At 54.9% G+C, this 21,335-nt stretch overlaps 2 protein-coding genes across 9 annotated transcripts in view; one reads left to right on the top strand and one right to left on the bottom strand.

Moving 5' to 3' along the window:
• The window catches only part of Smarcd3 (SWI/SNF related BAF chromatin remodeling complex subunit D3), a 31,090-nt gene extending 15,804 nt beyond the window's left edge, over positions 1 to 15,286 (top strand). Inside the window, exons 1-13 of one of the 8 annotated variants that reach the window (XM_034518785.2) lie at positions 5,909 to 6,139; positions 9,016 to 9,227; positions 10,976 to 11,018; positions 11,747 to 11,869; positions 11,987 to 12,109; positions 12,347 to 12,442; positions 12,583 to 12,684; positions 12,836 to 12,997; positions 13,866 to 13,963; positions 14,083 to 14,218; positions 14,522 to 14,644; positions 14,766 to 14,867; positions 15,107 to 15,286. In XM_034518785.2, coding sequence (XP_034374676.1) covers positions 6,062 to 6,139; positions 9,016 to 9,227; positions 10,976 to 11,018; positions 11,747 to 11,869; positions 11,987 to 12,109; positions 12,347 to 12,442; positions 12,583 to 12,684; positions 12,836 to 12,997; positions 13,866 to 13,963; positions 14,083 to 14,218; positions 14,522 to 14,644; positions 14,766 to 14,867; positions 15,107 to 15,160 — 1,452 coding nt within the window. In that variant the 5' untranslated portion in view covers positions 5,909 to 6,061 and the 3' untranslated portion in view covers positions 15,161 to 15,286. Of the gene's footprint in view, positions 1 to 5,908; positions 6,140 to 9,015; positions 9,228 to 10,975; positions 11,019 to 11,746; positions 11,870 to 11,986; positions 12,146 to 12,326; positions 12,443 to 12,582; positions 12,685 to 12,835; positions 12,998 to 13,865; positions 13,964 to 14,082; positions 14,219 to 14,521; positions 14,645 to 14,765 lie in introns of those variants that run through there. The other 7 variants (XM_076913242.1, XM_034518786.2, XM_034518779.2 and 4 more) reach the window with 7 other exon arrangements.
• Positions 13,489 to 20,864, bottom strand: Chpf2 (chondroitin polymerizing factor 2). The gene is made up of 5 exons (XM_034518777.2): positions 19,270 to 20,864; positions 18,280 to 18,844; positions 17,441 to 17,623; positions 14,516 to 16,842; positions 13,489 to 14,237 (listed from the first exon to the last, which is right to left on the bottom strand). Exons 1-4 carry the CDS (start codon positions 19,530 to 19,532, stop codon positions 15,541 to 15,543), a joined length of 2,313 nt encoding a protein of 770 aa, XP_034374668.1. The 5' UTR covers positions 19,533 to 20,864; the 3' UTR covers positions 13,489 to 14,237; positions 14,516 to 15,540.
• Positions 20,865 to 21,335: the final 471 nt, after the last annotated feature.

Below are 21,335 nucleotides of genomic sequence, written 5' to 3'. Positions count from 1 at the left end.
GGGAGAAAGGCCTGGGTTATGGGAAATCTTCAGAGGCCAACAACACATGGTACTAGTGAGAACAGACCTTCAGGAGGCTGTGGTACCATAGGCGAGACCTGATGGAGGACCACAGGAGCTGAACCCTTTCAAGGTGCTCCAGTATGGAGAGGGAACATGAGGAGCAGGACAGATGAGGTGGGGCATCCAGGTGGCAGGAGGACAGCAGAGAATGAAGCAGTTTCCTTGGTCAGTCTGCTAAGCAATACAAGGCCTGGGGATCAATGGTGGTATTGGACAATGTGGAGACCAGTGGTGTTCCTAATGGAACACTGTCAGTGAGATGTTTATCCACTGGGATTTGAGTTCAAGATGAAGTGAAGATAGCAAATGCAGACATACTCTTGAGAAGTCTTACTGCAACTGAGAGAAGTAGGGTGAGAAGAGTCCTTTGCAGATGGAGAAACAATACCATGTGTGCTGGCAAAAAGGATTCAGTAGAGATGGATCATTGTTGGGAGACAGAGGAGGGAAGATAGTCCAGGGGTATATCAAGAAAGGTCAAAGGTCAATAAATACGGAATAAAGTTGGCCTGGGATGTGGCGTGATGGTAGAGAATTGGTTTAACATACATGAGGCCCTGGTTCAGTTCCCATCAGTTTGCACCTTTCCTGCATTCCAAGAGTTCATCGGGGGAGAATGGGACACCAGACAGCATTCTGTCCGGAGAAGAGGACAGCTGTTTTTCCTAGAGAGGACAGGGGCATTCCTAGGGACACAGTGTTAGACATAGGGCCACGAGGGCTTCCTGGCAAACAAACAGAGGACTCCACCAACATCGGCAGATGCAGCAAACAGGAAGTCTGGGACATGGTGTGGTAGACTCGCCTTAGAGCATCAGGCTGGCAGGGGGAGGCATCAGAGGCTACCATGAGGCTGATGGGCTGTCCCACCAAAGGGGCCCAGGGAGCCTCTGTTGGCTCCAAGCTCTAGAAGAGGAGAAGGAAAGTGTACAGCTTTGTGTATCCAGGCCCAGGCCATATTCCCCTCTATTTGGATCTTCTCCTATGTAAGCCCTAGACTCTAGCCAAACCTGTAAGGTGCTGATCAAGGAGGAGAAGGGTGACTGTATGTGACACATCCTTTCCTCCCAGGGTACTGCCTACAGGCAGAGCCACACTGGGCTGCAGTAGGCTAGCACCCTTCAAGACCCCACAGAAACATGGCCCCACACACCTGCCATTTCCTCAAAGGAATGTGCACCTAGCCTCAGTGGCTCCTTATTTATTTATTTATTTATTTATTTATTTATTTATTTACAGTGCCTTAAGCTATTTGGAGTGACCCCCGCTCCAAGAGAGACCATCTAATTAATGGAGGCCTTGAGGAGGGTGAGAGAAAACTGACTGTGAATCCTGCCTTCCCTCTAGGCCAGCGGGATGCTCAGAGCCCAAGAGGCCGGCTCTGAGCTCCTCCTGCGACCAGCAGCCTCAGCTCCCCGATGTTTGCAGTTCATTGTGTGTGCGGTGTGTGGGGGTGGGAGGGGTGTCAAGGAGCATCCCTTTAGACTGAACAAACCCACGCAGGCAGAGACGAAGGAGGACTGTGCATTCGGCTAACCTTTATCATGTACCTGCCCACGGCGCAGGACCCTGGGGACCCCACGGTAAGGTCTTTCCCTTATGGCAGGAGGCCCATGGCATGGTCTGCAGTGTTGAGGGTACCAATGAGGTGTGGCGGGGACAGAGAGTGACTCTGAGAAAAGGAAGAGGGGGGCTGGTGTTCCTGCAGACTTCACAGAGGAGTGGCTGATAAGCCGTTCAGGTCTCTCTGGGAACAGCACCCACTGGCTGTGGGGATATGTTTCCGTGTCTCTCTGCCCCCTCCCTCCCAGCTCTTCCCATGTCTGCCTCAGTTCTTTTCTGTCTGTGGAATCCTTGGATCTCTGAGCAGGAAAGGCCCTGAAATCCCTGGGCCAAGGCTCTCCTTTTACTCCTGAGGAAGCAGGAGCAGGCAGATAACAGCAGCTCTTCCAAGGTCACACAACTATTTTGGTGTCCTATTTTTTCTTTGTTTTTTGTTTGCTCATATTTGCCGTGTGTGTGTGTGTGTGTGTGTGTGTGTGTACATACATGTATGCAAAACTAATACAGAAAGGCAAAGTTACACAGAAAGACAGCCCCCTTTATAGTAGCAGGCTGTGTGCTGGGCACAGATGCATTCTGACAGGAATAGGGAGGTGTAGAGGCATGGGGACTGTGAGGGATCCCCCAGGAGTGTATTTGAATCTCTCAGGTTATAGGAGTGGAGGCTATTGGGGGTCTCAAAGGCCTCTCCTCCCACTTCTAGGAACTGGGCCTGTCCTAAGTTCTAGTCAAGTTCCCAAGGGACTTGGAGCTTAGTCATCAGACTTTGGGTCCCCTGACATGTTCTAGGATTTAGTGACCAAAGGAGAAAGGTGTGGGCTTAGGTTAGGGACAGGCCAGGTCACAAATATCAGGAGACCTGGCAGTTAGAGTTCCAAAGGTCTCTCTTCACACTCCCCACCCCCAATCCCCCCATAAAATTAGGGTAATTGTATTTCTCTGAGGGAAGTTTTACTGCTGGGTTGAGGAAACGCTGACAAGAGAAAGGGGTCTCTCTGGCAAGATGTCCTTTCTCCCTCTTCTCTCCTTTGTTCCTCTCCCACTCCCTCCCTTCCTCTCCCCAGCTATCTTCCCCTCTCTCCTTCCAACCCTCCATTCTCCATTCCCCACCCCCACCTCAACTCCCCCCCCCCCCCCCCCCCCGCCTTGTCCCCAATCGGGACCTCCAAAGAGGGCGGGAGCACAAGACCCTGGGCTCCGGCTTGGTCTGGGTGGCCATCTTCCCGCAGAGAAAGAGTTAAGTCTCTTCCCTGCATCCCTCCTCCCCTCTCCGCCTCCCTGGCCGCCGTGGAGTCCTGCAGCTGGGCCCTGGGCTGACCTTCACCGGGAGGGAGACCGCAGCGCGCATGCTCGGCCTGGGGAGCCGTGCGGGCGGAGGGAGGGCGATGCGGGCCGGTGGCCGGAGCCCCCAGTGCACCGGCTGCAGCCGCTCCGCTCCGCACGGTGGGGGGGCGAGGCAGCCCGTCCGTCCCGCAGGCCGCGGCGCAGCGCTCCCTGCGCGGGGAGCGGCGCTTTGCCATTTGGTGCTGGTCGTGCTTCTGCGAGGGAAGGAGAGATGGGGGGACGACAGGGGGGACTCCAGCTCCGGGACTCAGCACGGCCGCCCTCCCCTTGCCCCAGACACTCTCTAGGCCTGCCCGGGTGTGGCCTGCGCCCTGTTGGGTTGGAAGAAGTCCGGGCTCTTCGCGGGCACTGTGGGCGACGTGTTGCCCAGCGCCTTGGTGGCACTGAGGTGGTGGGGTTCCTGTTCTTTGTGAGAAGGGCTCCCTTGTGAGTCCCCCACCAGACCTGCTAGAAGAGCATGCTAATGTGTCTGCTCACTTGTGAACCGGCATCTCATTGTATGGGATGTGGGGGAGGCCAGGGTGTGCCCGTATGTGCAAATCCATGTGGCTCCTTGTCCCTGTGGCAGTTTGTCATATGGGTGCTCCGAGGTGTGTGTTTTTTGCGCAGCATAATGATACCCTAGAGGGGCCAGCTCAAAAAGGACCTATCTATGGATCTGACTGATGCTCCCCGGTCCCCCAGCACTGGTATCCACTAAGCTCTTGGTGAAACTACCTCCCACAGCTTTCTTCACCACCAAGACCTCACAGATCTGGTACCCCTCCTTCAGACTTTCCACACTCCCAAAACTGAGATGACAGCCGCCTCCTGTCTTCTCCCCAGGGGTAGCTCTAAAAGTTGAGGACACCTAGCTTTTCCTAAAGCCTAGAGTTGTCCATCCCACTACCAGAACCTCCACGGACTGGGGTTTCCGGTCCCTGCTAGGAGCTGAGGTAGAGGGTGCATCTTTAGGTACATGGCAGAGCACACCTGTGTTCGTTGGCCTGTTAAGCTTTGCAGGCGTCCTTAGTTTTGGTGTTGTAGATTAGAGTCCCTGTACCCAGCCAGTCTAGGGGAAACATGGGTCCAATGCCGTTTCTGCCTTCAGGAGTCACAACTTCCTTGGGATACCAAACACAAAACACCTGAAGCAAAGGATACATGAGACATTCTGTCCAGTCCAGTTTATGGACAAGATGAGTGGTATGGGACATTTGGATAAGATGGAGATATGTTCCCATAAGTGAAGCCAGGGAACCATGGTCTAACCTAGGCCTTAAAGGATGGAACCGGTACAGAGGGCAAGTGGAGGCATTGTCAAATGCCTGAAGAGCCTTAGACTAGGGGACAGGGGGGCGGGAGGGGGAGCATTGGAGGTGAGCTGCTGGACCCAAAGCAGCTCACCATTCCAGCCACCAGCCCACCCTGGACTACTGTCCCAGAGCGTCTTAACAAGATGTTCTCTCTAGTCTTTCATGGTGACAGTGGCCACCAGAAAGGACAATGACAGCTAGACATACTAACAGAACCTGCAGGAAACTAAGATGAAGGCTAAATAGACTGGGAGAGCATTCCCTCTGCTCCTTATCCTGCCCCATGAAGACATTCTGAAGGGCCAAAGGCTAGGGTCCTTCAGTGCAATGGGTCTTGAGGGCTCAAATTGCAATGTGTTCCCGCAAGTTCTCTCAGGCATTGTCCCTCTCTCAGCGGCAGCCCCAGCTAGCACATAAACGTGACCCTTGGTTGTCCTAAAGTTCGCGGACTCCTCCTTCGGAAGGTGGGGATAGGCGTGGCTTGTGGCATGGGCGTGGCTTGGGTTCAATCTAGGGATCTCAGGATCTGCCCCCTCTTTTCTGTTCTTCTTCCCCTCCCGGGTTGGCCAGTTCTCTCCACACTGTACTATTTGGGGTTTCCTCGTCTTCCTACCCCACACTCCTGCTTTCTCCTCGGTTCTGGGGCGGACGTCGTCACCAGCCCCAGTCTCTCTCTGTCTCCACGCTAAGGCCATCAAGTCCTGTCTGCCTCCCCCTTTCCTCCTACCCACCCAAGTACCCACCCTGGATCCGCGCCATTCCTCACAGTGTATTCCTCCTGTTCTCATAAGCTCAAACCATGTCCCCCTTTCGGAAATACTTCCCCTATTGCCCTCACTTTCTCACACAGAGACAAAGAAAGACCCACAAGCCCAGAAATAGACTCCCACAGAGCTGAAAGACAGAGGCCGTGTCCTGCCCCGCACGCACGCGCGCAGGCTCAGAGGCTCTTGTGGAGGGAAGCACACAGACGGGGCGTTTGTCAGTGCACGCACATAAACATCCACACCCACAGCCTCTGCGCCGTGCCACAAAAGGGTGCAGACACACGGTGTGCGAGACAAGGGCACACACATCTGTGGGCGCCCGGGAGCCCGCCTAGCCCGGCACACCCACCATGGCTGGCCCTGGGACAGGAGCAAGGCCTGCTCCGGGCTCGGACTCCCCCCAGATTCCTTCCAGCAAATGTTTCCCTACTTGGCCCGCTTGGTCCCTGGGGAAAGGGCCTCAGAAATGCGGCAGGAGCCACTTGGGGGAAGAAAGTTGGAACTGCCTGTTCCCTGCCTGGCCCTGTCGGCGAATTCCCTAACCGAGAAACTATTTGTGGCGAGGGCTGGGTGGCTGGCGAGCCCCCTGTCACCTCCCGTGGTGTTCCCTCCCTGTGCCGCCACCGATGGGCCCCGGGCGGCCTGGGCGCAGCGCAGCTGCCCATCGCGCAGCCTCCGGGCAGATCGGTTCGGCTCGCCGCTTCTGTGCGCCGCTTGGACCACGCGGAGTGCACAGGAGGGCCGCTCTGTCCCCGGCGCGTCGCAGGCAGACCCCGGGCCGACGGACTATTTCTGTCTTATCAGTGCAGGAATGCGGCAGCCGCGGCGGCGGCGGCGGGCGGGCGGCGGCGGCGTGGGCCGTGGGCCGTCAGGGCAGCCCTGAAGGGGCCCCCTCCCCACTCCGCTCGAGTAGAAGTGTGAGAGAGCCCAGCAGGACTCAGAGGGGAGAGTTGGAGGAAAAAAAAGGCAGAAAAGGGAAAGAAAGAGGAAGAGAGAGAGAGAGTGAGAGGAGCCGCTGAGCCCACCCCGATGGCCGCGGACGAAGTTGCCGGAGGGGCGCGCAAAGCCACGAAAAGCAAACTTTTTGAGTTTCTGGTCCATGGGGTGGTGAGTGGGGGAAAGTTAGCGGGGGAGGGTGAGCGAGCTGGCTCGGGCTGAATGGAGGGATGATCGGGAGGGGCTGCCGGCGCGCTGCGCTCTCCCACCCCTTTGGTTGAGGGGCGCACGGTCACGGCCCAACCCTGGGACCTTGCTGGCGCCCTGGCATCCGAACACGTCGCCAAGCGGTCGGCTGGGGATGGGCGCGCGGCGGCCGGGAAGAGAGGCGTCGGCTTGGGTTCTTATCAGGGGCAAGGGGTGGGATGTGGGCCACCGTGCCTCCCCCAAGAGGGGGTCTCCTCTGGAACTGACATGTCTCACATTCTTTTACTGGTGGGCTCAGGTGTTACCCCTGCCCTGGGGTGGGGGTGGGGTGGTGACTCGAACACACAGCTAGGGCTGGCTGTTGTCCCTGTTCATCCTTTGGGACAGGGTCACTTGGAGTAGGTCTGAGGAACTAGGGGCAAGTGACCCTGGAGTGACACCTAAGAGCAAAAGCTCTCTGGATGAGCATCCTAGCAGGAGGGTCTTGAAGACTTTGACCCTGCTGTCAGAGCTGAGAGAGGCCTACTTGAGAGACCACAGGTTAAGCCATCAGAGGATCTCTTTGGCAGGCTCAGCCACCAGAAGTTAATGACCTTAACACCTCAAAGGTGTGAAGGAGGGACTGGAGTTGGGGACATGAGGCCTACAGACCAAAGGGATAACACTATACTGTTTTAACACACACACACACACACACACACACACACACACACACACACACACACGAAGACACATGAGGAGTTTGAGGGTGCCCAGGGGCCTAATGAGGTGGACACCCAAATTCAGTTAGTGGAGAGCCTGACTGTGAAGAGCTCCAAGTCTGGGCATATGGAGGAAAGAATCAGTCAGATTTACTATGGCCAAATTTGGTTGTGACCTCAGGAAGCACCTTTTCAGTGAGAGAGACAAGGGCCCCAGAATCTGACCTCTATGAGGGTGGTACTGATGGCAGGCCCCTGGGGGCCCCTGGAAGCCTTTTTCTCAGGGCCTCTCAGTAGACCAGACAGTATCAGTGGCCTTGATGAACAGGAGAACAGCTGATACAGAAGAGGGTTTCTCTGTGGCAGCCTGCTCTCTAACCATAGGGATCTCTGGGGTGTGATTTCCAAGGCAGTCCTGTGGGTTAGTGAGTCCTAACCTGGCTGTTTTAAAGAGTACCATCCAGCGAAGGGGTTCTGCATATGGAATTGAATGTGGCCAAACTTGGCGGTTTAGTTCTTGGATGATTAGAGCCCCCTCTAGAATAATGGAGAATGGCTAGGCCTGAGCTTCCACCCTGGTGGCACTGGTGAATGACAGAGTCAGGTGGAATGGGGGAGGCAAATTCAGGGACAGGCTGGTTTCACTGCAGAAGAGATGGGCAGAGACAGCTGCAGGCTATGGGTGGAGACCTTTGGAGTAAGCAATGTAAGAGGAGAAAGAAAACCTGGAGGGTTAGGGTTAGGGCTTCTTAGTCTTGGGGGCAGGATGAGGAGGGCGTGTGTGTGTGTGTCCCCGTGCACGCATGCACACACGAGTGATCTTCTGTAGCCCAAGCTGGCTTCAAATTCATTATATATCAGAAGGTGGTCTTGATCTTTCTACTTCTACATCAAGATTGGGATTACAAGTATGTGCTATCATGTACAGTTTATTTGATGCTGGGGATCGAACCCAGTGTTCCACATGTATTGTACAAGCCCTGTACCAAACTACATCCCTAGCCTGAGATAGGAGTGTTTAAGTAATAGGGTTTTCATCCCTCTCTTCCTAATACCCTTCCTGGTCTTCTGAACTCATCCCACCTCCTGAATAATCCCTAAACCTCAGCCCCCTTCCTGGGCTTGGACAAGTGGAATCTGGAACTTGCATTTGCACCTCATCTGTTTTGATTGACTGCCCAGAGGTGGTGGCCAGGGAAAACCAACCTGCCTCACTTCCCTCCAATTTCTACCCTTACTGGGATCTGGTGGGGAATGGTTGTCTCTGATGTGGGCAGATAGGAAGGGAAAATGGATGCTGCTACGAATATGGCTTCTTTCTTCACCAGCCATGCACACTGGCAGCCCACTTTTAGTCCAGTTCCTTACTTGCCACGCAGAAAAACCTGGCAGAGTCTGATGACACTAGACCCTCAGGTGCCCTTGCCCAGCCTCTTGTATCACCTTGGGAAAAATGAAATTAAAGAGGCAGGCTAAGTCAGGGGTGTGGAGACCTGCCTGGAGTTAACTATACCACTTATATTTGAGATTGAGGTGCCAAAACTGAGGGCTCTGAAGAAAGATGGGGGCTCAGGTACAAAACACATTAGCCCCAGAAGTGGGGTGTGGAAATCGGGGAATGGGAAATGAGGACAGGAGATCAGCCCCTCACCTCAGGAAGCAGCGGGGAGCAGAGCCGGTCAGGTGCTGCCTTTGCAGGGAAGAGCAGGGTGACCTTGGTGAGGTAGCTTTTTTCTTTGAGCCCCAGTTGCCCCATCTGTCAAGTGGGGATGAAAAGACTTGCTCTGACTGGCTTGCAGAGAACCGTACGGATATGAACATCCTTTAAAAGGTTGAAAGGCTTATTAATATTCATTTTGGGGGTACCTTGCACGGCTCTGAGACTCGGCTATGCTCTGGGCAATTGCCTGGCTTCAGTTAGCTTCATGCAAGGAGACGCCGAGCCCCCTCCTCCAGAGCCGCGCAGATTCCCGCGCCCCCGCCCCTCCCACCAATCACTCCCACTCATCGCTCGGCGCAGGGTTACCAGCCCAGGGTCTTGGAGAGGGGCGGGAGCGCAGGCACGCTGGCCTGGGGGTCGGGACCGAATCTGACCTGCCGGCGCCGGTTTCTGCTTCACCTCCCGCCCCACCCCCCCAGCGCCCCGGGATGCCGTCTGGAGCCCGAATGCCCCACCAGGGGGCGCCCATGGGCCCCCCGGGCTCCCCGTACATGGGCAGCCCCGCAGTACGACCCGGCCTGGCCCCCGCGGGCATGGAGCCCGCCCGCAAGCGAGCAGCGCCCCCGCCCGGGCAGAGCCAGGCACAGGGCCAGGGCCAGCCCGTGCCCACCGCCCCAGCGCGGAGCCGCAGGTGAGTGCCCCCCAAGACCCCCCCCCCGCGTGAAAGGGAGTACAGGGGTGGGCAGGCAGAAGCTTCAGGGACCAGGTGGGTGAGTGGTGGGGATGGGAAGCTAAGGAAGGATGTTAGCAGCAACCAAGTCATTCTAGCTTGGATATTCTCTGGGGAGGGCTTAGGGGGCACTGGTCTGGTTCTTTTGTGTGCCCACAGTGAAGACAGGCTGCGATAGTCGGCTGCCAGTGTCCCTTCTCTGCACGCACCCTTCATTCTTCTGCTTGTCACCTGCTAAATCCTTTCTCCTATCCTTTCCCCCAAGTTCTGGGAGATGTCTTTGGGGAGAGGCAGGGCTGGCAATAGACCAAAGGTTGAGTCTTAGCTGTGTGTTTTCTAAAATGTAGTCCTCTGGTACCTCCGGGCCAGTCCTGAGTCCCCGGCTGCGTCAGAGCCCCTCTAGATTTCCGCAATCCTTATCCTTGGCAGGGGGCATGAAGAGGCGTTATAACCCCTCTAGGAAGCAGTTCTGCCCCCAAGCCACCGGACCAGCATATTTCCTTGTCTGAGAAGTTGGTGGCACTCCCATGGTCCCTGCTGGCTCTTGGCAAGAGTAATGCCCCTATGGGCATCAGTATTTAGCCAAACACACATGCTTCCTTTTGCACAACAGATGGGTTCTTATACAAGGTGTAATATCAATTCTACTTCATTATTAAATAGTTTTTACACATCAAGGAAAATCAAAGGCATCCCATGATAAATTCTTTACAAAGTGAATCATTATCTTGTATAGCAAGTCATTCTTTGATTTTTTTTAATGTGTAAGTTAAGAGTTTTGCTTGGACAGTTTATTTGAAATAAATCAATCCTTTCATGAGAGGCTTACCCAGCCTAAGAATGGGTTGGTTTTTTGGTTTTTTCTTTTTTAAATGAGTTGCTTGCCTGGACATAGAATGGATTTATGGATAGAGAGGGGGCAGTGAGTGAGAATGTCACATGGGGGCAGTGTAGAGCTATCTTCTAGGCCGTGTGTTCTCTTGGCCAGCCAAGGGTTTTCTTTCTGTGTTGCTTGTGAAACTGAGAAATGTCCAATACCAGGTGCTACCTACCCTAAGTTCAGCCACATTGGTTCTGGAGCTAAGTCACACTCACATAGAACACTTCTGCACACTTCCAGGGTCCTTGTGACTGTGGTGTGTCCCTTGGTTGGCAGATGGTCCAAGACCACAAGCAGCTCCTGCCCTTAAACAGGCCCTTCCAAGCCCAGAGCCACAGGAGTGCCAAGTCCCACCACTTCACACCATGACAGCTCAGGAGCTCCAGGAACCAGGCAAAAGAGTCACCTCTTCCCTTCTTGGAGCTCAGGCTCTCTTGGGCATGTGTCTCCTGCTTTGCAGGAGGGTCCTCAGAAGCTATCTTCTCTTTCCTCTGTCTTCCCCAACTCCAGGCTTTTTGCAGACACTTCTGCAGTCCCCATCTTTTGGCAGCCTCTTCTCTTTCACTAGTTCCTCCTAAGTCTGAATGTCTCTGGCTCTGAGGATGTGGTGAGGTATAGGTGGGGGCAGGGGGTACCAGGCCAGAGAAGGACCTGCTTTCCAAGGGAAGTACCAGCTCCACATCACTGCTGTAGCCCTCAGACAGGCAGACAAGCAGGCTGTGGGAACCCCAGCCAGCGGGCGGAGATGTCGGGATAATTTAGCAGGTGGCCTCGTTACTCCCAGATCTGTCGCCATGGTAACCTGGTTTTTTCTTTTAAAAATGTACAGTGCCAAGAGGAGGAAGATGGCTGACAAAATCCTCCCTCAAAGGGTGAGTGCCTTTCACAGCAGCCCCCAGCCAGCCCCACCCCTTTGCTCCTCCACCCTCCCTCCCTCCCTTAGGAACAGTGCTCTGGGCTCCCACAACCACTTTCACTTTTTGTTTTAAAAGCTCATTAAGAAGTGAGGCTCCCTTTGCGAGGGTGGGGCTGGACTGAGGGAGGGAGCTAGAGAACCATGGAGGGAGGAGGGGCAGAACATAGGGCCTGAGGTTATGGGGCTGGATGCCAGTGGTCCAAAGGCATAAAGGACAAAGAAGGGACCGGAACCTGCTGGGTGGAGGGAACACAAAGTAACAGGAGAGCCTGGACACGCGAAAGGGACAGCAGGTGTGGAGCTCCCGAGGCAACCTACACTACCTCCCAACTATCTGGGAATCCCAGAATCCCTTAGCACTTCTCAGGGACCCAGGGTGTCTGTATGAGCAGGGGTGATAGGATGAGGCTAGGCACTTGCACCTGCTGGGCTGCCAGTTGCTGCTGCTTCCCAGTGATGAGATGCATGAATTTTCCTGGAGGGAGAAGCAATTTTTATCGGCACACAATGAGGCTATATAATAGAATCCCGGGGACAAGTCCTATCTTCACTCTCAAGATTCCGCAGCCTGAAATCAATTGGACAGCTCCGTACGTGTCCTTTGTGTCCTGTGGTCACACAGCGGGTACTCGGTCTGCATTGCAAGATGGACTGAGCCCTGCTCCCACTTTGGCCCTCCTCCAGATTCGAGAGCTGGTCCCCGAGTCCCAGGCTTACATGGACCTCCTAGCATTTGAGAGGAAACTGGATCAAACCATCATGCGGAAGCGGGTGGACATCCAGGAGGCCCTGAAGAGGCCCATGAAGGTGCTTTAGTGTGGGAGGAGGAATAGGGCTCTAAGTGCCCTGTCCAGTAGGAGGAAGCAGGGTGCCCCTGGGTCGGTGCACACAGCCCTCGTCCTGTACTACACTTTATTTCTACAGCAAAAGCGAAAGCTGCGCCTTTATATCTCCAATACTTTTAACCCTGCGAAGCCCGATGCCGAAGATTCTGATGGCAGCATTGCCTCCTGGGAGCTGCGGGTGGAGGGGAAGCTCTTGGATGATGTACGTCCTGGCCCAGGTCTCTCCAGGTGTCCTGGGGTGGGTATGGGCTGAGTCAAGGACAGAACTCAATGTCTGCACTGGGAATTGGGAGTCAGCCCGGGCTGGGGCGGATGGGCCTGGGGACAGTCTGGGGACAGAGGGCTGCCTCTGAGTATACTACTTGCCTGCTGCCAACTTGGCCCATTCTGTGTCCATGGTCCCTGTTCTGCCCCCACAGTCCCTGTCACTTTCCCACAGCCCAGTAAGCAGAAGAGGAAGTTTTCTTCCTTCTTCAAGAGTTTGGTCATTGAGTTGGACAAAGACCTTTATGGCCCAGACAACCACCTTGTTGAGGTAAGATACTCTGCCCTTGAGTCACAACCTTCCCATCAGCCCTGAAGCAGCTGCAGATTTGGACTGAGGACCATCCTAAAGCCCTAGGCTCTACAAATCCAGATGGGTCTGTGGGTAACCTAGCTCTTCCCCCTGGACAGTGGCACCGGACACCCACCACCCAGGAGACAGATGGGTTCCAAGTGAAGAGACCAGGGGACTTGAGTGTGCGCTGCACCCTGCTCCTAATGCTGGACTATCAGGTTGGTTTTACCCTGTGACTGCATGCCACCCAGAGACCCCACTGTCGTCCTACTCACCCTCTCCAGGAGCAGACTACCAAGGACCCTAAGCTCCACGTCCCTAAGCCCTGCTTCTCCCTTTGATCTCATTTTCCTGGTAAATTTTCCCCAGCCTCCCCAGTTCAAACTGGACCCCCGCTTAGCCCGGCTGCTGGGGTTGCATACACAGAGCCGCTCAGCCATTGTCCAGGCACTGTGGCAGTATGTGAAGACCAACAGGCTACAGGACTCCCATGACAAGGAATACATCAATGGAGACAAGTATTTCCAGCAGGTAACAGATGCCCTTAGCCCCAGGATCTGGGGAGCAGGGATAGTGTCCTAGCAGAAGCACCTCCCAAAGGTAGCTATCTTCTCTTGCTGAGTTTCTGAATACCAGGAATGTTGCAGCCCGTGGCCCTGGAGGCAAGAGCAGAGTCTAGTCCAGGCTCTTCCACAGTCTATTAGCTACTCCCCAAGGGAAGCAAATCTGGGAGCCTACTGGGGGAGTCGGGGGCGGGGGGAGCATCCTGTGACGTAATCTTCTTAGTACTTGGAGACTTGGAGTCAGGATCTCTGAGGAGCCGTCAGTCTCGGGTCTAGACTTAGGTGACTTACTTTGCTATCCTTTCTGCCTCTTGGTATGTCTTTGACATAAGGAGTGGTGGAAGTCATCACATGTGTGTCTGGCAGCTAGGAAAAATGAGACTGTTGAAAAATGACCTGACAAAAGTCTACCAGAGTATTACTGTTAATGTATTTTAAAATAAACACATTAGATAGATCTTAGGAGGGATAGTCGTTGGTATTTATTGAGCATGTAACATGTACCACTTCAGACACTTGTTGTACACGGATTCACCTAATTCTTATGACAACCCGTGAGATGGGGCTATTAATATCCCCTTTCTAGAGGTGAAGGCACTAAGACCCAAGGTGTTAAGTAACTTGCTCACAGAATGCAGCAGACTTACGACCCCCCACACTGGCTTGCCAATTAGCCATGCCTGTTTCTCTACCCCCAGCTTGGCTCGTGGCCATTAGCACCCAGGATTCTGACTTGCCCTCAGCTTCTTGTGGTCTTTCCAGATGAAAAGATCGTTATTAGCTACTTTCTCCTCAAACACACACGAGTGAGCTCCCTCTCTACTCTCCTGCTTTAGATTTTTGACTGTCCCCGCCTGAAGTTTTCTGAGATCCCCCAGCGCCTCACTGCCCTGCTGCTGCCCCCTGACCCAATTGTGATCAACCATGTCATCAGGTGAGGTAGCCCAGCTCCCCTCCTTGCTTTCTCTGCCCTCCTCGTGTACCCGCCCTAGCCCCAGCCCTGGGCTTCCGTGGGGTGTACCATGGACATCAAAGGCTGGACTTCTCTGGCAGCGTGGACCCATCAGACCAGAAGAAGACAGCGTGCTATGACATTGATGTGGAGGTGGAGGAACCACTGAAGGGGCAGATGAGCAGCTTCCTCCTGTCCACAGCCAACCAGCAGGAGATCAGTGCTCTGGACAGTAAGGTGCGGCCTGAGCCCAGAGCTAGAGTAGGACATTAAACCAAGAGAGAGGACAAAGCACTCAGACCACAGCATGGGCCTAGGACACGAGGCACACACAGCCCCTCCCTACTATTGAGAAGCTGATTTCATTACAAGTTCAGCTCTGCCCACCCCGCTCCCCTCACTGGACTCAGAGGAAGCAAGGGCTCTGGGGAACTGCCCTTCACAAGAGAAGCAAGTCCCCCACCCCCACCCCCCTCTTCCTCGTGCATTCCTCTCCCATATCACAGGGCCAGGTGGAAATCATTGTCTTTCTACCTGTAGATCCATGAGACGATTGAGTCCATAAACCAGCTCAAGATCCAGAGGGACTTCATGCTAAGTTTCTCCAGAGACCCCAAAGGCTACGTCCAAGACCTGCTCCGCTCCCAGAGCCGTGATCTCAAGGTGAAGACAGGGCTCAGAGAGCATTGATGTGAAGACAAGCACATGAGGAAAGAAAGATGGGCATGCAACTCAGGCAGGTGAGGCACTTGGAACTCACCACAGGCCCCATGCTCCCTCCCAGGTGATGACAGATGTGGCTGGTAACCCTGAGGAAGAGCGCCGGGCTGAGTTCTACCACCAGCCCTGGTCCCAGGAAGCCGTCAGCCGCTACTTCTACTGTAAGGTAACGGAGGCCCTGGAACATGCAGCTTCCCTTCCCTTCAGTCCTAAGAGAAGTCTCGCCTCTCACCTGGCAACAGTCTTTGCTGCTGCCTATGCCCAATACCTGTCCACCACCCTACATCTCCATGCAGTAGTCTCCTGGCTCCCAGACTCTTTCGGGGAAGGGCTGCCACGATAGGGTGCCCCTGGTCACTCACCAGGATCACTGTAACCCTGCCCCTGATCACACTTCCTCTAAAGATCCAGCAGCGCAGGCAGGAGCTGGAGCAGTCGCTGGTCGTGCGCAACACCTAGGAGCCCGCGAACAAGCATCACTGTGGACCAGCCACACTGCCCAGCATAAGCCTTGGGCTCTGGACTCCCTCTCCCACGCTGTGCTGGGGGTGGGGAGGGCTGGATTAAAGGTCACTCATCAGATAACAGCCTTGTGGTCATTGTGGTTGGGGATGGGAGGGAGGAAGAGACAGGTAAGGCAGTGGAACCCGGCAGACAAACTCCACAACCCTCCCACAGATTCCTCTTCTTACCCCTCTCCCTAGACCTAAAAACAGTTTGGCAGAAGATACTTTTAATAACATTTCTTATTCTTAAAAAAATACAGTGACAAGCCCTCCATCTGTCCATCACCTTGCCTTGCCCTTCCTGGGGCTATGGCAGACACTGGGGTAGAGAAGCTAAGTGCTGTTTGCCTGCTCCTGTTCAAACAGAGCCATGGCTAGCTGGGTACGGGTCCCCAGACCCTCCAGATTGCTAAGGCGACAACGGTGGTACAGTTCCTCACTGAGCCGGGGGCTACAGTCCCGTAGGGAGAACTTCTGCACCAGCCCTGGCTCTACGGCTCGAAAGAGGTGGAGCCCTGAGAACCGGAGGAAAACATCCATCACCTCCAGCCCCTCCAGGGCTTCCTCCTCTTCCTGGCCTGCCAGTTCACCAGCCAGCCGAGCCCGGGCTGCCAGGTAGTCAGCATTGTAGAAGCAGCCCTCTGCTGATGCCTGACGGTCAAATCTGCCCCCGACTGGAGCCCCCCGAGAAGGGTCCACACCAGGGGATGGGGGGTCAGGGACAGCCCCAGGGACACCTGGGGGAGATCTCTGTGGTGACAGAACAGGGTTGAACTCCTGAAAGTGGACTGGAAAGAAAGCCTGCCAGCCCGAGATTGCATTCATGCGGCAGCGGTTGAGGACTTCCGACCCAGGTCTTGTCCACACGGTGGTAAGGAAGAAGAGTGTGTCCACAGGGTGTTTCTTGGAGATGACATCCATGAGTCGCACCTGGGAAGGGGCCTCTGCTCGCACAGCAAGCCAGGCCAGCCTCACCCCAGGGTACCGGCGTTCTAACTCCGCTGCTGCAGCCTTCACTCCGAGAAATGGGTCAGGGCCCCCGCGGCCTTCCCGGGGCCCATAGACCAACAACAGGGTGAGCAATGCATGTTCTCGAGGCTCCAACACACTGGCAGCAAAGGCCTCAAGAAAAGCCAGGGCGGCTGGAGCTTCAGCCACCAAGAGCGGCAGCACTAGCTGCACCCGGGTAGCCTCAGTGACATAGGGCATAGGCAGGATTTCCACTCTGCTCAGTGGCCTCAGCAGGCTCACTCTGCGGGCCAGAGAGCGTCGGTGTCCTCGCTGAGTCACAGCTTCCAGTAGCAAGTCGAGGGTGTACTCCATGCCCCTCGCAGGGTCAAAGCGCCTGTAGCCATTGAGAAGCCGCTGCTTCTGGAAGCGCAGGCGGGGCTGATAGCGCCGATTGAGCTGCTCCAGAGCAGTGTCCACTGCATCCCCGACATCTGCCCTGCTAGCCCCCTGCAGCGAGCACTTGGGAGCCCCATCTGCACAGGCGAAGGTGTGTTGCTCCGTGAAGTAGTCCCAGCCCAGCACCTCGAAGCGAGAGTGTGGAGTGAAAGGGGCTGGGAGCCCAACAGGCCAGCTTAGCCCTGCCTCTCCCTCAGGGGTCAGCACCGTCAGGTTCCGGATCTGAGCCTAAGTTGGAGGGAATGCAACCAACATTAGTGCTGGTTTAAGATCCCACCCAGCTCCAGATGCTCAGGCTCTGAGGGTCGATCAGCAGAGTCCTGGCAAACCACTGAGTCCCTTGCCCAGAACTGTTTTCATGTAAAGTACAGAAAGGAGGTGAGGAATGCCCTTCATAGCTGCTGCCAGGACCAGCGGGAGGAAGTGGATCTCAAAATACAAAGCTCAACATACTTTCACTCCCACGCTCACAGGACTAACATCCTCTTCATGATTTATCTGATCTATAGCCTCCCTCTGATGACCCCCTACACCACAGAATCCCCTTCCTGTCTATCCTTTGGGCCTTTAGCACAATTCTAGAAGCTTAGGGTGTTATGGCTTGTTGTCTCTGGGGAAAGCACTAATGTAGAGTTTAAGTAAGCTTCTGGGAGTTTACCTACAAATTTGAGGGCCCCCAGCTTACTCTACGGCGTCCTGGATCCCTGGGTTCCTTGTCCCTGTGATGGTTAGCACCTCTCTGCCTTCTCCCTGTAGGCCCACCTCCCCAGGCTCCCTCTAAGCTCCCAGCCATGATCCTCAGGTACAGCTCACTGCATCAGCTCACCTGCAGTTGTTCTATTTCACTGTAAGCTCGCTCCAACTCCAGAGCACTGAAGCGCTTGTGGAGCCGGTACATGAGGGTACCCTCAGAGACAGGGTGAACGGTAAAGGCACTCAGGAAAGCAGGGTTCCCCTCCTTCTCAGGGTCCCTATTCTTGGCCAGTTCGAAGGAGCGATATTGTTGCCCCTAGAGGGATCAATCAGACAATTAATGCTGCACACATAAGCTGGGACTCCCAAAGCCTCAGTCTCCTTAGCACTCACACCTGTCACCGCTACTGCTCTCTGGAAGGGACCAAGAAGCAGTGGCCCCTAACCTCCATCCCTACTTCTAACGCCCACATTTTGGAAATGAGAAAGTAAATGGGCAACTAAGGGCTTCCTTTTCCCCCCAAGAACTCCACTGTTCAATGAGAATACAGCCACAGGACATCCCAGCAGGCTGGTGTGGAAGAAGGCTTGCCCCTGGGATGCTCGGTCTTCTACAGTAGAGCAGAGCCACTCTCTAAGGTAGTAGAGAGATCTCTGAGCCTTCTACCTGGGTGGGGGTGGCCAACTCTAGAACATTTTCACATTGTCCTTAACTGTAATGTGTACTGGGTGTAGAAAAGGGGGGTGAGAGGGAGGCAGATAAGTTCAGACATCTTCCTGGCTTGTTCAGGGGTCCCTAAAAATACGCACTTTTGATGGCCCCAAGGCTGTAAGGTGAGCAAGGGAGAGTGGAAGGGGCAGGCTGGCATCTGGGAAGGACAAAAGGACGGTCTGGAGAATTCAGTTTGGACAGCAATCATTCAGTCACTGCCAACCTTTGGGGGACTGGGACTGCCTTGAAGGGGCTGTCACCTGGTGCTGTGAGACACAGCCGATGCCCAGAGTGTCGATGAGGCAGCGGCCAAGCCATTCATCAGGCCGGGCACTGAGAATGTCCCCTCGGCAGCCATCCAGATGCGGCCGCAAACGCAACAGGAGACTCCGTGACAACAGGTAGCCAAAGCCCCCATGGCAGTACCGGGCCTGCTCGCCTGTACCAATGAATTCCTCTGCATGGCCTAAGTACAGGTCTTGGTTGATGCTAAGGTGACCAGCAAGAGCTGCCAATCTGGGGGCCTGTACATATGTGTCATCCTGCATGATGAAGAACCAATCATAGTCTGCCCCAAAGTGTGTGTGAAGATGGCGCAGGGTCTCTGACATGAGCCAGGCAGGCCGCTCATCTCCATGAGACACCACCTGCATCCCTGCGGGAGCCCGGGCCCCTCGCTGCCCAGTGAAGTAGAGTAACCGAGGGAAGTGATGTGCTACTGTACGGTTAACAGCGACGGCCAGGGTGGACAGCGTGGCTCTAGAAGTCAGGACAGCCACCAGCAGGCGCTCACGAGAGCCCAGCTCTGTCTGTATATACCGAGTCCTATGGAGAGACCAGAAGATAAGGGGTCAACTCCTGAGTCACGAAAGAAGCCTGCACCAGCCTGCCCAGCACATACATCCCTAGAAATAAATGAGCTGGAAAAGGGCGAGACCCCCCTCCCTCATCACTAATAACTAGCTATCGGAGTGAGTGCTCACTGAGTGGGCGAGGCAGGACTTGGCTACGTGGAGACAGGCTCTACTCAGGTCTATTCAGTAGGTTAGTGCAGATACAGCTTTGTTCAAGAACAGTGAACGTTAACACCAATGGGTGAGGTGCTCTCAGACTTGGGGATGGATAAAATAGGAGCAAACCAAGATAGGAAATAAGACAAGTGCTTCCAGGAAAACTAACACATAAACACAGCAGCAAACAGCTCTACAGTGAAGGTCGGTGCCAGAGGACTGTGCACAGACTACCCTCACCTGAGCACCTTCTTGTAGGGCTTGTTAGGATCCCTGTAGTAGGGGACAATCCTGGGTTTGAAGTCTTCATCGCTTTGGTCCAGCCCATTTTTTGAGTCTGGATTCTGTGGCTCCCCTGGCTTCCCCACAGCCTCTACACAGGGATCTTCTCCCTCACCCTGGATCCAGGAAAACCGCAGGAGGCTCAGGCTGCATCCCAGAGACAGTCCCAGGATGAGGGGGAGCACTGGCCGAAGCAGAGCCAACAGGGAACTCAGTCGCATGGTGGCAGGCCCTGACACAGGGTGCCCTAGGGGCACAGTCTCAAGAATTAGTAGGTTGATGGGCCCCAGGCCAGCAGTAGCCCCACGGTTTTAATCAGAGAACCTTAAGTCAATGAGGTCAGCAACAGAGAAAGGAGCAATGTGTGTCGACTTCCAGGCCCAGCATCCCCACGAAGTCTTCCCAACTCCCTATGTCTGGTCTTCAGTGGCCATGGTGCTGAAACACTCAATAAAATACTAATGTCTATACGAACAATGCCACTCACTACTAGGATTGCAGTCTGTAGTCCAGTAAAAAGAAATAAGAAAGTGCCGTACTGCCAAACCTAAAAGGTCTACAGCCATTTGAAGCAAGAGCCTAATTCAAGTCAGCAGCACCTAATGACGCAGGGCTTACGGTAAAACGCATGCACCATTCAAACAATTCGACCAAAAGGGCCTGCCTCAGCCACCCTGTCCTATCCTGCAGATATCCTGGCCCACTGTGTCTCCTCAGGCCCCAGAAGGGACGGCTGACCTACTGCTGCTACAGGCTAGCACTACAGAAGGGTCAGTGCCTCCTTCCACCCTGCTCCTGAGTGTCAAAGAAATCCACAGACTCTAGAAATCCCCTCCTTGTCAGCTAAGATCACCAGCCATGCATGATGCCCACCCACCTGCCCACCCAAATGAGAAGAACAGTCGCAGTGACTCAGCACAGCTGGCCTCTCAGAGGAGCGCAATGGCTGATGGAGCCATTTTGCTGGCCATCCTACACGTCCTGCAAGGCTATGCTGCCCACAGTTCTAAGAGCAGCAGGAGACAAATTACACTCTCGCTGTGGCTAGAGGTTATCAAACAAAGCCAAATAAAGCAAAAGCAACCCGGGAGACAGCAGCAGTTAGGGAAACGCGGGGGTCTGGGAAGGCCAGCAGAGGCTCACCACCTTCCAACAGGACACCCGCCTGCGCCAGCCAGTGCCCTATTTTTCCCTTGGCGACCACAGCCCCGTGCCAGCCCCAAGAAGAAGTCACAGAGCGAGTCCTAGCCAGCCGTCTGGAGACAGAAATTAATCGCCTACGTCCCACGACAGCAGAAAAGGCCCGGCGTCCAGCTGGCTTGCTCTGCGAACTCGGGCGGCGGAAGGAGCTCGCGGCGGAGACCAGGACCGAGCGGGTTCTCAGGTCACGCCGGTCAGGGGGGACAGGAACACCCAAGCCCCAAGGCAGACGAAGCCGCCTTGCGGGTGAGCCCACCCTGTTGTGGGCTGAGGGCTCTGCTTTGCAGCCGCTGCCACCTCACAGCCCAGCCCTCGGCTTCCTCTTCCGCTGCCTGTCAGTCACCCGTCTCTATGGTGACCGCATCCGGCCCCTCGCTCCCGCCGCGCGCTCTCTATGGTTGTTGCTGCACCTCTCGATTCCAAAGCTGTAGCTCCTAACGCCAAGGCCAGTGAATCCCGACTACGCCAGAGACGGACGCCCCCCAATTCAGTTCAACCTGTTAGCGCTAAAGAAAGATGCCCTCCCCCTTTCTTAACACGGTTCAACTAAACCGGCCGCGCAACACCAACGCCTATTAAGCGGCTCAAGAAATGTCAATACGTAACTGTGCTAGGTAAAGAATGAGGGACATGTGACCAGGAATGAACAGACCTGGGCTAAGCTAGAACAAAGTAGTTCTAAGGCGGTGAGAATCGCTTGGAGGCAGGCCGTGGACACTAACACACTATGGTGTCTCAAGGCAGAAAAGTACTGAATTAAAGACCAGTCAGTCAGATGACTCACCTGGTGAAGGTGATTATCACCAAGACTGATAATCTGAGTT

The sequence above is a fragment of the Arvicanthis niloticus genome, chromosome 15 (genome assembly GCF_011762505.2).
Source record: "Arvicanthis niloticus isolate mArvNil1 chromosome 15, mArvNil1.pat.X, whole genome shotgun sequence".
Classification (NCBI taxonomy): domain Eukaryota; kingdom Metazoa; phylum Chordata; class Mammalia; order Rodentia; family Muridae; genus Arvicanthis; species Arvicanthis niloticus.
Note: the sequence above shows the minus strand (reverse complement) of the source record. Positions and strands in the feature narration are given on the sequence as shown.

Excerpts from the sequence above, each read along its gene's own strand:
- Chpf2 (XM_034518777.2), bottom strand. The coding sequence starts at position 19,532 with ATGCGACTGAGTTCCCTGTTGGCTCTGCTTCGGCCAGTGCTCCCCCTC. Across the intron at positions 18,845-19,269 it reads CCCTACAAGAAGGTGCTCAG|GACTCGGTATATACAGACAG; the intron begins GTGAGGGTAGTC and ends GTCTCTCCATAG. Across the intron at positions 17,624-18,279 it reads GCTGTGTCTCACAGCACCAG|GGGCAACAATATCGCTCCTT; the intron begins GTGACAGCCCCT and ends TGATCCCTCTAG.